Below are 15,282 nucleotides of genomic sequence, written 5' to 3' on the forward strand. Positions count from 1 at the left end.
GAGCAATACTTTTCCAGTTTATTATACATCCCAAGATGGAAGTCGAAGTTCTCTACTTCTGAGTTTTTAAATTTTGCTGATACCCTCATCAGTGTATTTTTTTCAACCTACTAGATGAAATGTCCTCTGGGCTCAGCCAAGGCACATTAATCAATTGGTGGGTGTTCTGGTTTTATTTATTAGATTAGCATATCTATGTCTTGAGCCTCTGTATCTTTTTCCTTCCTAATTTGCTTTGCTATTCTGGAATTTTCTAAGCTTCTGAGAAATCTTGGCAGAGTGTTGAGATGGACCTCTCAACCATTGCCAGTGTGTAAAACCTTGCATCATAGGATATATATATATCCTATGTAAGATATATATATATATATATATACATAAAATATATATATACCTTTCCTTTCTTTTCTATCCAACACCTAGGCATACTTTTCCAGATTTTGTAGCTCTGTTAGTGTACAATCTCTCTTCTCCCTCAGCAGGCCCAACACTACCCAGACCTCATAATCTTATTTCCCCTGTACCTCTTAACTGTGAGAGATACTGCACAAGCCAGTCATTCCTATCCTGTGCCATCACAGGAAACATGAGTATTTTAGCCCCTGGAGTGCTACAACATGCAAAGTTCTGTCAGTACTCTCCCTACAATTAATGATGTCAATGGTGCAGTCCTCAATGTCAACCAGCCAGCCAGCAAGTAATCCAACTCCACAATTCCATCCACAAATGTCTGCTTCCTTGGTCACTTTTAGTAGTAACTCTTAGGTGAGGTTCCCTAGAAACAGAGCCTGTGACAGGGATTTGAGTGCGCATGATTTATTGAGGGGATCTCAGGGAAAAGGAAATGGGGGAAACAGAAGAGAGCAGAGGAAGAAGTTAAGCAAATATGTGGTCTCAACTGGATTCTAGCCTCACCCTGGTCTCTTGGGGAAATACAGAGCATGAAGTACATCGGAGCTGGTCCAACCCTGAAGCAAGGGAGTCAGTTTTTTGTACTTTTGTGTCAGCTGGTCAGAGAGGAGTCTGTCTCCTTCTTCCTCCAGTGTGGGAGCTCCTATTTAGCCAATAATGCCGAAAGTACCTCTCCTGAGAAGGAACCGCTGTGTACAGTTGGTAACATGATAGCTGGAGTGTATGAGCATCAGCCTAGCTAGTGGATCTGTGCAGGACACCCACAGCATCACCGCAGTAGATGACAATGATGTGTATTATTATGTGTAAATGACAACTTGGGGCTTAAACAAAGTTCCTAAAGAGCACACTTACATTATTCAAAAGGTGTTGTTTCTCAAAAACCTTGGAAGTGTAATTAAGGTTCTGGGAATTCGGTTAGGTAACTAACAGTGGTTCTAATGATGACACCTATATTGAATGTATCTGGGAAAATGTGATTATAAAATCATTTTATGAAATGGAAGAGTGGAAAAATCATGCAAAATATAATATTTTACGTAATGTGTTATTTAAAATGCATATGAGGAGAGCATGGGTGGCTCAGTTGAGTATCTGACTCTTGGTTTTGGCTCAGGTCATGATTTCAGTCAGGGTTGTGAGATCAAGCCCCACATTGGGCTCCACACTCAGCGTGGAGTCTGCTTGAGATTCTCTCTCTCCCTCTCTCTCTGCACCCACTGCTCTCTCCCTCTCTGAAATTAAATTAAATTAAATTAAATTAAATTAAATTAAATTAAATTAAATTAAAATGTATATGAGTGCTCACATTACTATTAGATATTTGAATGTTCTGATCGTAAAAGTTTATATATTTAAGTGAGATATAACCTAATTGTACACTTGGTCATTTGAAAAAAACTCTTTATAAACTGTGCTAAACAACTGACATACAATGAGGTTAAACATTAATAATTTACCCTACTTATACAATATAAAATTAAAAAATATTTTTAAAACTTCAAACTGTCATGTTTTGAAAGATTGAATTTCAGATGAGATATTTATGCAGATAATACAACATTTAAAAGAAATTCTCTGCATTTTTTTTTTCTAGCTCAGAGGCTTGTTGTATACTTGCAACATGGTTTATTTACATCTGCCAGCAGCTGGATTTCTAATCTTCCCAACAACAGCCTGGGCTTCATTCTAGCAGATGCTGGTTATGACGTATGGATGGGGAACAGCAGAGGGACTACATGGTCCAGGAAACACACGTACCTCAAAACAAATTCCAAAGAATTCTGGGCCTTCAGGTACAAACAACGTCAAGTAATGTTTCATTGTATTTTATAAGTGTGTCAAATTTTTTCGTGTGTTTGAATGAAATAAAGTAGAATAGAAGTATCTTTTCTCAATCAGGTCTTTTAACAGACCATAACAATTTACGTCAATTTTTGCTTGAAAATAAAGAGTGATTGTTTGATCTTAAGCATGTTTCTTGTTTTTCAGTAGTAACCTTTATTGGCTAAACCCACCCTTCCTTTAACCATTGTTTTGTTCCATAACCTGTATTAGTTTATCTCCCTGTATGTAGAATAAACAAACAGCATCTTTATAAGACTATCATGGGACTCTTTTAGTTTCTTGACTTTGTGTTCTCACATAAGTCTTTATTCGGTAGATACATTATGCCATGTAACTTCCATTTTTTTAAGATTTATTTATTTATTTGAGAGAGAGAGAGAGTACGACTGGGGGGAGGGGCAGAGGGAGAGGGAGAGAGAAGCTCAAGCAGACTCCACACTGAGTGCAGAGCTTGATGAGGGCTCGATCTCATAACCGTGAGACCACAACCTGAGCCGAAATCAAGAGTCAAGATGCTTAACCAACTGAGCCACCCAGGCGCCTCATAACTTCTTGATAATACCTAAAGAGAGTTGAAAATTGTTTCATGCACTTACCTATTCATCATCTTCAAGTGTTAGCATCACATTAGAAGCAAGGGATTTCAACTTCCCTTTTTCTTTTGTAGTTTTGATGAGATGGCAAAATACGACCTCCCAGCCTCCATTGACTTCATCGTGAAGCACACGGGACAAGAGGAAATATTCTATATAGGTCATTCCCAGGGCACCACTATTGGTATGGCCAGAAAGATTGTCGCTATAGTCCACAATGACTGTTGTAGAGTTTGCAGACACACCTCCTAAGGACGTGGGCAAGCTCCCCGAGCTACAAGTGACACAAAGCAGAGCTCTGAGAGAGGAGCGTCCCACAGCCGGGCCCTGGAAGCTCACCCCCTCCTTACTTCTACCTTATCTTCTCCAGTCACAAAGAACTCATTGTAATAACAGGTTGTTGGCAGTTGTCTTTGTTTCCAAGTGTTCAGAAGTTGGATATCCATCTTGGGATCAAAGTGAAATCATAACTACAACTTGTTCCACAAATAGATATTTCATACTTAGTATTATGGTCATTTAAGTGTAGCATAGGACCTCATGAGGGAGAGACATGAGAAGGCCATTTATGTTTATGCATTTAGGACAGATTAAACTTTAGATAAGCAAAGTCTTCATATGTTTAAAAAGACTAGAAAAGAACTTCTGTCAGCTCACAACAATGCTTCTATCTAAGGTGTGACAAATTCACTTTCAGAAAAGAAAAAAATTCTCTAAAACCCAACATAATTCTCTTACATGGTGTGGTAAACCTTCTTACTCCCACTCTTTCCACTGTGGAAGTTACAAAGACTATTTTATAATAGCAGCCAGTATTCACTGAGTCTTTTCTAGGCTGAAAATGATCATTTTCTTATAGGAATAATCCACTTCCTGCTTTAAAAAAAGTGTGTTGAACAACAGTCTAATCCAGTTTTCCATAGATCTTTTCTCTGACATTTATTAACCATGTGCATGACTTGGAGTCTGGATTCTCCAGCTGTTCAGTTATCTGGAACCAGGAATCTTGGAAAATTATTAAATAAAAAAAAAGTAGGTTATGTGCTAGAGTTTACCGACTCATAATATGTTATATGATTCTTTGGTTGTTTGCCTTCTTAGAACTCAGAAAACAGAAAAGCTATAAAAATAGAGATGTGCAAGAATGTAGCTTGATAAGATGTCATAAAGGGGAAAACTATTTGTCATATTAATAACTCTAAGCTAACAATAAAATACAAACTAGTGTTTGGTTATCTCCTGTACAAGAAGGCAAGGATGTTTCAAAATTAAATATTGAAACAATTTGACATGTATTGAATCTCTCACCTAAAGTGTAAGACTCAAATATCAGAAAAGCTCACTAACTTATTTTCAGCATTGCCAGTTATAGAAATGTTCAGTATTGTTTCTGATTTCTCAACTGTGGGGTTATAAGACTCTTTTAGTGTTAATTTATCATTATTTATGGCCTAGACATTGTTTGTTTGGTTTTTTTTAAAGATTTTATTTATTTATTTATTTATCTGAGAGAGAGCGAGAGAGAGAGAGAGAGCACATGAGAGGGGGGAGGGTCAGAGAGAGAAGCAGACTCCCTGCTGAGCAGGGACCCCGATGTGGGACTCGATCCAGGGACTCCAGGATCATGACCTGAGCCGAAGGCAGTTGCTTAATCAACTGAGCCACCCAGGCGCCCTAGACATTGTTTTTAATATTAATCATCAGTATGCTATTGTGATCAATATGCATGTCTCATACTGGGTGATCGATAAATGTTTGATAAGGGAATTAAGAAATGAATGAGTCAATTAAGTGGTCATAGCATATTGAATTTACTCTTACTTGTCATGATGTCATTTCTTACATGCTACTAATTGTGTAAGAATAGTTCATTTCTGTCTTATTTTCTTTCAGCTTTCATAACGTTTTCCACAATACCAAAGATAGCCAAAAGAATCAAAATATTTTTTGCCTTAGCTCCAGTTTTTTCTATTAAATACTCAAAGAGCCCTTTAATTAAAAGGGCATACAAATGGAAGTCAGTGATAAAGGTATGTTATTCCTTTCCTTTACATAGTTGATAATCCAAATGACAATGATTCTGTCCTTTCAAAATAAAAAGTCTTGACTATATTTGTATGAATTTAATTTTCTGGTTTCAACGACACTGGATTCTTTCTTTTGTTTTTACAAAGAAATAAGATTTTACTTATAATACCTTTGGACATCTCATTGTGAAGGAAAATCCGGTAGTCAACTTATCTCTATCTCCTGCTTCCAAGTTTTGTCCTTAGTTTAAATTTTTTTAAAGATTTTATTTAATTATTTGTTTTAAAGAGAGAGAATGCAGGAACGAGTGGGGGGAGGGGCAGGGAGAGGGACAAGCAGACTGGTCTGAGTGTGGAGCCCAACACGGGACTCCATCTCACGACCCTGAGATCATGACTTGAGCCAAAATCAAGAGTCAGCCACCTAACCGACTAAGCCACCGAGGCACCCCTCTAATTTAAATGTTTTAAACTAATGTGAGACAGTGCATTTGATTATAAATATAACGAACTCATTGCACCATTTCTTTTGGTCTTTCAAATATGAATAAAGTAAATTTGTTTTACAGGCTTTTTTGGGCAACAAAGACTTCCTACCTAATACCTCATTTAAAAGATTTGTTGGTTCAAGGCTGTGTCCACTGAAGACTATTGGTAAGATTTGCCGTGATATCTTGTTTATGATATATGGATGTGACCTGGAGAACATAAATACGGTGAGAACAAGTTGAATTTGAAATATATCTTGTCAATTTTTAGAAAGCAGCTCTTAATAGTACTTACTTTATGCCTTGTGTGTCATTTTATGATTTATCCACATATACTAATAGTTAGATTCTTAGCCTTTCTGGTTTTGGGACTATACCAACATTCTGAAACTAATCAGCGCGAACATGTGGGGATTATTTTGCAGTCAAATTTGTCTTGCTCTCTGTAAAGAACAGAGAGCAGGTGCTGTGCTGGGTCTTTTTATTGGCCCTTACTATTGGGTGTTAGTTTCCGGAAGTTTCTTGTATTTAAGTTGTCTGTTATCACTTGTTTTTCACAACTCCTGCTCTTATATCTTGGTTCCTAACACTCCTTCCCTTTCTTGTTGACCATTTTGTAATTAGCATTAGTGCCTGTGAAATATCTTACATGCTTCTGGCATTCATCAAAATTCCTGGAGTGGGAAACTGTTTAAGGGCTCAAGCTACTATTACCAAGGCCATATGGATTGATGTTGTTACAGATGTAGGCATTCATTCTAAGACTTTGTAAGCACATTAAATTAAAAATCCAGATTGGGCAAAAGCAGGTGTGGCATTTAGACTACTGGTTGTTTCCTGCACCTGTACCATTTAATAATTTCTCAGCAAGAATCAATTTACTCATTCAAAGAAAGAGAAGTTGTCAAGATCTCCATTCTTACCAAATTAGTCCATAGATTCAATGCAATCCTAATCAAAATCCCAGCAAGCTATTTTAAGGATATTGACAAATGACTTCTAACATTTATAGAGAGAAGCAAAACCCAGAGTAACCAACATGGTATTGAAGGGAAAGAGCAAAGTTGGAGGACTGGTACTATTGAACTTCAAGACTTAGTATTAAACTACAGTAATCTAGACAGTGTGGGATTAGTGAAAGAAGAAACAAGAAGATCAGTGCAACAGAATAGAGAGCCCAGAAATAGAGCCCTATAAATATCAACAACAGATCTTTGACAAAGGAGAAAAGGCAGTGCAATAGAAAAACAATAGTCTCTTCAACAAATGGTATTGGGACAACTGGACATCCACATGCAAAAAAGTGAATCCAGACACAAACTTTATACCCTTCACAAAATTAACTAAAATTTGGATCAAAGACCTAAATGTGAAATGTGAAACTATAGAAATCCTAGAAGATAACATAGTGAAAAACCTAGATGACCTTGGGTGTGGCAAGGACCACCAGAGTGGTACTTTTGTTACAACTGATGAACCTACATTGACACATCATAAGTACCCTAGATCCATAGTTTATGGTATGGTTCACTCTGGTGTTCTACATTCTGTGGGTTTTAACAAATGTATAATGACATGGATCTACCATCATAGTATCAAAGAGGATATTTTCACGGCCTAAAAATCCTCTGTGCTTTGTCTGTTCGTTCCTCCCCACTTAAGTCCTGGCAACCACTGATACCACTGATCTTTTTTCTGTCTCCCACAGTTTTGCCTTTTCCAGAATGTCATGTAGTTGGAATCACACAGTTTGCAACCCTTTCAGATTGCCTTCTTCCATTTACTAGCATACATTTAACGTTCCTCCGTATCTTTTCCTGGCTTGGTAGCTCATTGATGTTTAGTGCTGAAAAATATTCTATTGTCTGGATGTACCACTGTTTATCCATCCACCTACTAAAGGACATTTTGGTTCAAGTTTTGACAATTATGAATAAAAATGCTATAAACATCAATGTTCAGAGTTTGCATGAACATGAGTTTTCAACCCCTTTGGGTAAATACCAAGGAATGTGATTGCTGGATTGTATGATAAGGATACATTTTTTTATTATTTTTTATTGTTATGTTAATCAGCATATATTACATCATTAGTTTTTGATGTAGTGTTCCACAATTCATTGTTTGTTCATAACACCCAGTGCTCCATGCAGAATGTGCCCTCTTTAATACCCATCACCAGGCTAACCCATCCCCCCACCGCCCTCCCCTCTAGAACCCTCAGTTTGTTTTTCAGAGTCCATCATCTCTCATGGTTCGTCTCCCCCTCTGACTTACTCCCCTTCATTCTTCCTCTCCTGCTATCTTCCTCTTTTTCTTTTTTCTTAAAATATGTTGCATTGTTTCAGAAGTACAGGTCTGTGATTCAACAGTTGGATACATTTTGTTTTATAAGAGACCACCAAACTGCTTTCCAAAGTGGTTGTACTATTTTGCATTCCCACCAGCAGTGAATGAGAATTCCTGTGCCTCCACATCCTAACCAGCACTTGGTGCTGTCAACATTTGGGGCTTTTGTCATTTTCATAGTTGTATAGTGCTATCTCATTGTTCTTTTAAGTTGCATTTCCCTGGTGACATATGATGCAGAGCATCTTTTCATGGTCATTTGCTATCTCTATATCTGTTTGGTGAGGTGTCTGTTAAGGTCTTTGGCCCATTTTTAAATCAGGTTATTTATTTTCTCATTGTTGATTTTGAAGGGTTCTTTGTACATTTTGGGTACTAGTCCTTCATAGATATGTCTTTTGCAAATATTTTCTTCCAGGCTGTAGCTTGTCTTCTAATTCTCTTGATACTGTCTTTTGCAAAGTGGACGTTTTTAACTTTGATGAAGTCCAGCTTGTCAGTTATTTCTTTCATAGATTGTGCCTTTGATGTTTTATCTAAAAAGTCATCACTAGACCCAAAGTCAACTAGATTTTCTCTGCTATGTTATCTTCTAGGAGTTTCATAGTTTTGAGTTTGACATTTAGGTCTGTGTTCTATTTGCAGTTAATTCTTGTGAAGGGTGTGAGGTCTGTGTCTCAATTCTTTTTTTTTTATTTTCCACGTGATTGTCTAGTTGTTCCAGCATCATTTGTTGAAGATACCATTGTTTCTCTGTTGTATTGCCTTTTCTCCTTTGTTGAAGATCTGTTGACTCTATTTATAGGGGTCTGTTTTGGGGCCCTCTGTTCCATTCTCTGGGTCTGTTTGTCTATTCTTTCACCAATACCACACTGTCTTGATTACTGTAGGTTTACAGTACATCTTGAAGTTGTGTGTGTCAGTCCTCCAGCTTTGTTCTTCCCTTACAATATTGTGTTGGCCGTCCTGGGTCTTCTGCCTCTCCATCTGAGAAGCAGTTTGTTGATATCCTTAAGATAACTTGCTGAGATTTTGATAGGATAACACTGACATTATATGTCTTGTTCACTGATTGAGGTTCCCAGGGACCTTGTAGGCAATACAAACTTAGATGACAGATTGACACGAAGGCTGCTCTGTTTCTGATTGCTTCACTGGGAGTGGTGTAGAATTTCAGGAGCCCAGTTAATCATGGAAAAGGTTTCCTTTTAAAATCTCGTAACTGCTCTTGGCAGTTTCTGGGCTGATTTTTTTTTTTTCCTGAAATAGCTGAGTTCTCACAGTGAAACTTCAGACTCTCTGGGATTGGCAAATAACTTGAAGGAAAACTGTCTTTAGTACTTAGCTTTTTGGAGGGTTTTTTTGTTTTCTCTTTTCCATTTTCCCTGGTAATTTCTTTCAGTCCTTTCAGTTCTTTAGTGTGCAAAAGGGGTGTGTGTGTGTGTGTGTGTGTGAGAGAGAGAGAGAGAGTCCTAAGAGTTTTGATTGTTTTCGGTATAGGATGACAGACTACATAACTTGGAAATCCAGTAATAGCTTCTACATTAATGCAAAAATTACACATTTAGTAAGTACATTTGTGTCCTTAATTAAAATATAATTTTATCTTTTTATTTCTATTGTTTACTTAAAAATAACTTTAAATTTAATTGAAATTATTTAGTGTAGTAAATATCGAAGATTATGCTTTCTCCAATTGAACCAAGTATAAAAATAATTTTTTAACCCCTCAGAGTCGTGTGGATGTGTATATGTCACATAACCCAGCAGGGACATCTGTTCAAAATATGCTACACTGGAGTCAGGTATAACTCTTCAAGTGCATTTTGGTACAATTTTAGTACAATTTTATTTATACTTTATTCATACCACTCATTTCTGCCCCTTTTTCCCTACTGCTTTCTCCCGTAATCACTGACATCACCCTCACTGACCTTTCAGCCATGCCTCTCAGAAATGCTCCTGACTAAGGGGAAGAATGAAGGGGGGTAAATCGGAGGGGGAGATGAACCATGAGAGAGGATGGACTCTGAAAAACAAGCTGAGGGTTCTAGAGGGGAGGAGGGTGGGGGGATGAGTTAGCCCGGTGATGGGTATTAAAGAGGGCACATTCTGCATGGAGCACTGGGTGTTATGCACAAACAATGAATCATGGAACACTACATCAAAAAAAAAAAAAGGAAAGAAAAGAAAGAAATGCTCCTGACTAAAGGGCTTTGCATTGGCTATTCTCTCTGTCGTTCTGGGAGTCATGCCATTGCCATAGGATGATAAATTTAGAAGGATAAAATGTAACAATTACATATTTGTGTAATTATTTATAGTTTATAATATGTTAATATAACCTATTAGGTCTTCTAACCCTAAGCAATGATCAGAGCAATGTAATTATTTTGTTTTACAAATGAGAAACCATGAATTCGGAATAGTAGACTAGCAATCATTGAGGCCATGTTCATCGCTTGACTTGCCTAAAAATTCAGAGCTATTCCTTTAAAAAAAAACCTAAGACTAAAAAAAAAAAATAATAAAACAAACAAAATAAAAAAACCTAAGACTAGAACACAGGTGTCCTAATGCCTAGTCTCTCACTAGACTACACTCTCTCCCCTGTTCAATTGTGAACTCCATGAGGACCATGAGCAAGTTTTCTTCACTTCTACATTTGCAAGACCAAGAGCTCTGGGCAAACAGCAGATACTCAAGAATATTTGTTGCATGAATATTGATGAAGAAAAAAGTCCAGTGTGAATAGCATCTTAATGTTGAGAGCCAAGATAATATCTTAGAAAGAACAGTATACTTGAGATAAAAATATCAGACACTGAATCCTTTCTCTGAACCTCACTGACAGTGAGACACTGAGCAAGCTCATTTAATCTTTATGAAGTCAGTTTCCTTACTTTTAAAAATGGAGTTAATAGTAATGCTTTGATTTAACTAACAAAAATATTATGAGAGTTCAACAGGGTGATGATTATGAGTGTTATTTAAACTTAATAAACACTAATGAATTTACAGTATCATTGAGATATTGGTGAGAGCTTTCTCATTTAAAAATGTTTAAATCTACTAAGTGGTTGTTTTGAGGTAAATTATTAAAAATCTTTAACTTAGGTTTAGATTTAGTTCATTCCAGTGATAGGCCAGGAAAATCTAAGCAACCTTTGCATCTATTCATCCATTGAAACAATATTTATTGAGTACCTACTATGTGCCCTGTACTGTTCTATGCTCAGGGTATATATCAGTGGACAAAATATATATTCTTGTCCTCTTTAAGCTTACATTCTAGTGGTAGATATACAGATAGTAAACGTTAAGCATAGCAAATAAGTAAATTATTAAAACTTTAGAAGGGGATAGAAGCTATGGGAAAATAAAGGAGAAAAGGCAAGATAAAGAGATTAGGCATATTTGGTAGTGGGTTGTGTTTTTGAATAGAGAGGTGAGGCCAGCCTCAATGAGATGGTGACATTTGAGAAAAGATTTAAAGGAGCCAAGAAAGTTAGCAATGTGTACAACCTAGAGGAAGAACATTCCAGACAGAGAGAATAGCCAGTGCAAAGCCCTTCAGTCAGGAGCATTTCTTTTTCTTTTCTTTTCTTTTTTTTTTTTTTGTAGTGTTGTTCCATGTTTCATTTTTTGTGCATAACCCCCAGTGCTCCACGCAGAACGTGCCCTCTTTAATACCCATCACCAGGCTAACCCATCCCCCCACCCCCTCCCCTCTAGAACCCTCAGCTTGTTTTTCAGAGTCCATCGTCTCTCATGGTTCATCTCCCCCTCCGATTTACTCCCCTTCATTCTTCCCCTTAGTCAGGAGAATTTCTGAGAGGCATGGCTGAAAGGTCAGTGAGGGTGATGTCAGTGATTACGGGAGAAAGGAGTAGGGAAAAAGGGGCAGAAATGTACTAGAGCCAGAAAGGGACAAGTACGTCATTGTGAGGACTTTGGTTTTCTGGCTGAAGTGAGTAGCCACTGCAGGTTTTTGAGCAGGGAGGGGACATGATATGATTTACGTTTCTAAAGGAATACTTAGGGATTGCCTCGCTGGCTTAGTCGGCAGAGCATGTGACTCTTGATCTCAGGGTTGTGAGTTCGAGCTCCACGTTGGGGTAGAGTTTACTTGGGGAAAAAAAAAAAAAGGGAATGCTTTGGGTGCCATGTTGAGTAGACTGAAGTGGAAACAATGATAAATTAAGGAGCTTACTACCATAATCCAAACAAGAATGATGACGGCCTGCATGGGATGTGTTCCCAGGAAGGGTGGTGAAGAGGGTTGGGTTCTGAGTATACATGTGTATTGTAAACATGCAGGCACAGACATTTAATGATGGATTCTGAGAGAGGAGAGAGAAGAGAGTCTTGGATGACTCCAGACCTTCTGGCCTAAGCAAGGAAAAGATGCAATTGCCATTAAAGGAGATCGGGACGTTTGGTGGTGGTGTAGGTTTGAGGGACAGATAAGATGTTCAGTTTTGGAGATGTTAAGTGTGAGACAGCCCAGTGATTAATTTGAATAAGCAGTTGTGTATAGGAGTCTAGTATTTAGAAGAGACTTACAGAAGATAAACATTTTAAATATGGACGCCATTGAAAGCCAAGAGACTGGCTGAGAACACACGGAGTGAGTACAGGTGGGGAGGAGAGGAGCAAGGGTTTTGGGACGAGACATGGCAAGATTCAGAGGTCAGAGGGCAGCGGCTGGATGAATACAGCAAAGAGACCAAAAATGAGCAGGGAGTGAAACATGAAGCTCAGGAAATGAAGTATTCCAGAAGCTAAGTGAAGAAAAGCTATCAAGGGTAGAAATGGACACCTAGGTCAAGTGCTGCTCATAGGTAACGTGAGGAAATTCCTCAGAATTAACAAGTTTTACAAATGTTAAGGTCATAAATAACCTTAGCTAGTTTTATGGCAGGAAAGAGCTGTAGGAGAAGTGTTCTTTGGGAGAGTCAGGTTGTCCAGAGAGCAGGAAGGTAAAGGAGCCCATCAGAGATGGGTTTTAAGATACAGGCTAATGATGGAATTCCAGATGGTAGAAAGAGTTTTAGGAGTTGGGGGGAGTTGGGAGGAGATAAAATGGGGGGGTGCATGGAGACCTGTCAGATTTAGAGTCTCAGAAAAGGTGGGTAAACTGAGAGTCTGAACCTTCCTGCAATGAAAACGTTATTAGGGGAAAAATGGATGCAATCAGATTAAACTTAATAGGCTCACCGAGTTAGTGGTGGTGAGGCTACAAGTATGGAAGGTGAAGCAAGGGATGGCTTCTGGATCATGCTCTTGAGTACTGTTATTTGGAGCAAAGGTGTTTAGGGAAGTGTCATTTCAGTCCTAATGCACTTTAGTCGTAGACACTTTTTGTTGTTGTTGTTGTTGTTGAAGATTTATTTATTTGTTTTAGAGAGAAAGAGACAGAGCATGAGCACGGGGAGGGGCAGAGGGAGAGGGAGAGAGAGAATCCCAAGCAGACTCTGCGCTGAGTGTGGAGCTGACACAGGGCTCAATCCCACAACCCTGAGATCAGGACCTGAGCTGAAACCAAGAGTCAAGACGCTCCACCAACTGAGCCACCCAGGCACCTGTAGACACTCACTTTTGACCTCCGTGGATGAAGCTGAGGATTTCTGGGGAAGGCTGATGTTGCCCCAAGCACAAAGGCTCCCTTTAACAAGGTAAAAGGCCTTGGGGAAATGTGCATTTATAGGAAGATGATAGAATCACATTCCGTAGATTCCCCTGCCCCCCACCACTTCCTCCCTCTTCCATTTCTTGCCCTATGCAAAGGAAGGGAGAAGCAAGGAAGTCTCCCTGCACATATACCCACAGGCCCAGTACAAAGGGGCAGGCAGTACATGAAATGCACACTTCACATTCCCAGCTCCGCTGTAGCAAACAGATGAGTATAATCTTGCTTTTAAATTTTTTCTTTCAGCTTTTTAATTCTAGCCAATTGAGAGCTTTTGATTGGGGCAGTCCTGTTCTGAACTTGGCTCATTTTAATCAGGTACATAATTATGTATAAGCTAAAAACTATCTCCTTGATCCTGTTCAGATGATGTTGCTACAGAAAAAGGCTCATGTAAAGCCCGAGAGTATAATAACAGAGTGAGAAGGACCAGCAGATGAAGATCGCCATGATTTGGCTCCATATTGTCACATCCAACCCAAGGGGATTTTCCAGGTTTTCTACATGTTTTAACAACAAATACCTTGGATAAGCCTGGAGAAGTTTGACAGGCTGTAGAGTAATTCATCCTCCCTCAAGAGGAAAAATATTGTGTTTATAATATGCGTAGCTCTGTGGTTAGTTAAATAAAAAATAAAAGGCATAATATGGTTCTTGACCCTCAAAAGCTATTGACTGTATTTGGGAAGATAAGACAAACCCTCATTCCACATAATGGAATTTTCCTCATTCCACATAATGAGGAAAAGATAAAAGTTAATGAGAAGGTGGTAATAATTGTATGAGGAGGATGACAGAAATCTTGAAGTATTAGAACCCAAGTCTGTCGTCTTCAAAGTTATTCTTTTCCACCATCTTTTTCTGCCTTAGCTAAACTTCATGCCTAATGTGGTTAGCTTATGTAAAACTCCAAAGTAAAATAGAAAGATCAAAATCAATAAAATCCGATTTGGCTTCAACTGCCAATGTTTACCATTTATTGATGAACATATTGGCAGTTGTACAGCCACAGAAAATTTTGATTAAAATACTTTCATGCCTTATAAATAAAACTGAAATTCCCTCTGAGGAATGTTCGAATACCCTGAATTAGAGCAAACGGTCTAGTTTTGATTTGTATCTGATCTATTTCTAAGTAAAAATCATAATAATGATTCTTTCAATATTCATTGCTTTTATAGGAGTAATTATTTTAGATTCAGCTTATTTTAAAATTGTATTAATTCATCATTTAAAGAAAAGTAAAGAACACCTTTTATTTATCATTTTCTGTGAAAACCCTCTACATTTAGTCCACTTCTCCATTTTACGACGTGAGGAACATGAACGTATCAACAGCAACTTGGAATGGGGGCAATGACTTGTTGGCCGATCCTGAAGATGTGAAAAATCTACTTCCTGAAATTACAAACCACATTTACCACAAAACTGTTTCTTACTACAATCATATAGACTTTTTATTCGGATTAGATGTATATCAGCAAGTTTACCGTGAAATCATTGACATTATCCAAGGCAATCTATAAAGAACTATGGTACTCTGTGTTGAAGGATCCATATCATTTCTCTTAAAATCCAATCACTTTTTTCTTGCTATGCGTGTTTTCCCAGTTATTTAAATAAAATCTGGAATTTTTCCCTACTTTTTTCACTGCCCCAGGCCTTCCATTCATTAAATCAGTGGCGTTTATTACATGAGGGAAATGGCAGATTCTAACTCAGCCCAAAGTAGTCTGTTGAGTGTCTACATGCAACATAAGTAACTAAAAGCATAATTTTAAAAGGGATGACTTTTTGAAAAGGTGCTTACTTTTCTTCAAAGAAATATGAGTATATATGATATTAAAAGAGTTTGGGAGAATGCTTGCTGATAT

At 37.9% G+C, this 15,282-nt stretch overlaps 1 protein-coding gene across 5 annotated transcripts in view; it reads left to right on the forward strand.

Annotated features, from left to right (window-relative positions):
• The window catches only part of LIPJ (lipase family member J), a 34,145-nt gene extending 19,095 nt beyond the window's left edge, over positions 1–15,050 (forward strand). For all 5 annotated transcript variants that reach the window (XM_025851007.2, XM_073878961.1, XM_073878962.1 and 2 more), the window contains 7 exons: positions 2,009–2,207; positions 2,927–3,036; positions 4,746–4,882; positions 5,449–5,595; positions 9,450–9,521; positions 13,655–13,726; positions 14,701–15,050. In XM_025851007.2, coding sequence (XP_025706792.1) covers positions 2,009–2,207; positions 2,927–3,036; positions 4,746–4,882; positions 5,449–5,595; positions 9,450–9,521; positions 13,655–13,726; positions 14,701–14,934 — 971 coding nt within the window. In that variant the 3' untranslated portion in view covers positions 14,935–15,050. The remainder of the gene's footprint in view (positions 1–2,008; positions 2,208–2,926; positions 3,037–4,745; positions 4,883–5,448; positions 5,596–9,449; positions 9,522–13,654; positions 13,727–14,700) is intronic.
• The last annotated feature ends 232 nt before the right edge of the window (positions 15,051–15,282 follow it).

This window comes from Callorhinus ursinus, unplaced genomic scaffold (assembly GCF_003265705.2).
Source record: "Callorhinus ursinus isolate GAN/ISIS: 27379988/994484 unplaced genomic scaffold, GSC_fseal_2.0 scaffold32, whole genome shotgun sequence".
NCBI lineage: Eukaryota > Metazoa > Chordata > Mammalia > Carnivora > Otariidae > Callorhinus > Callorhinus ursinus.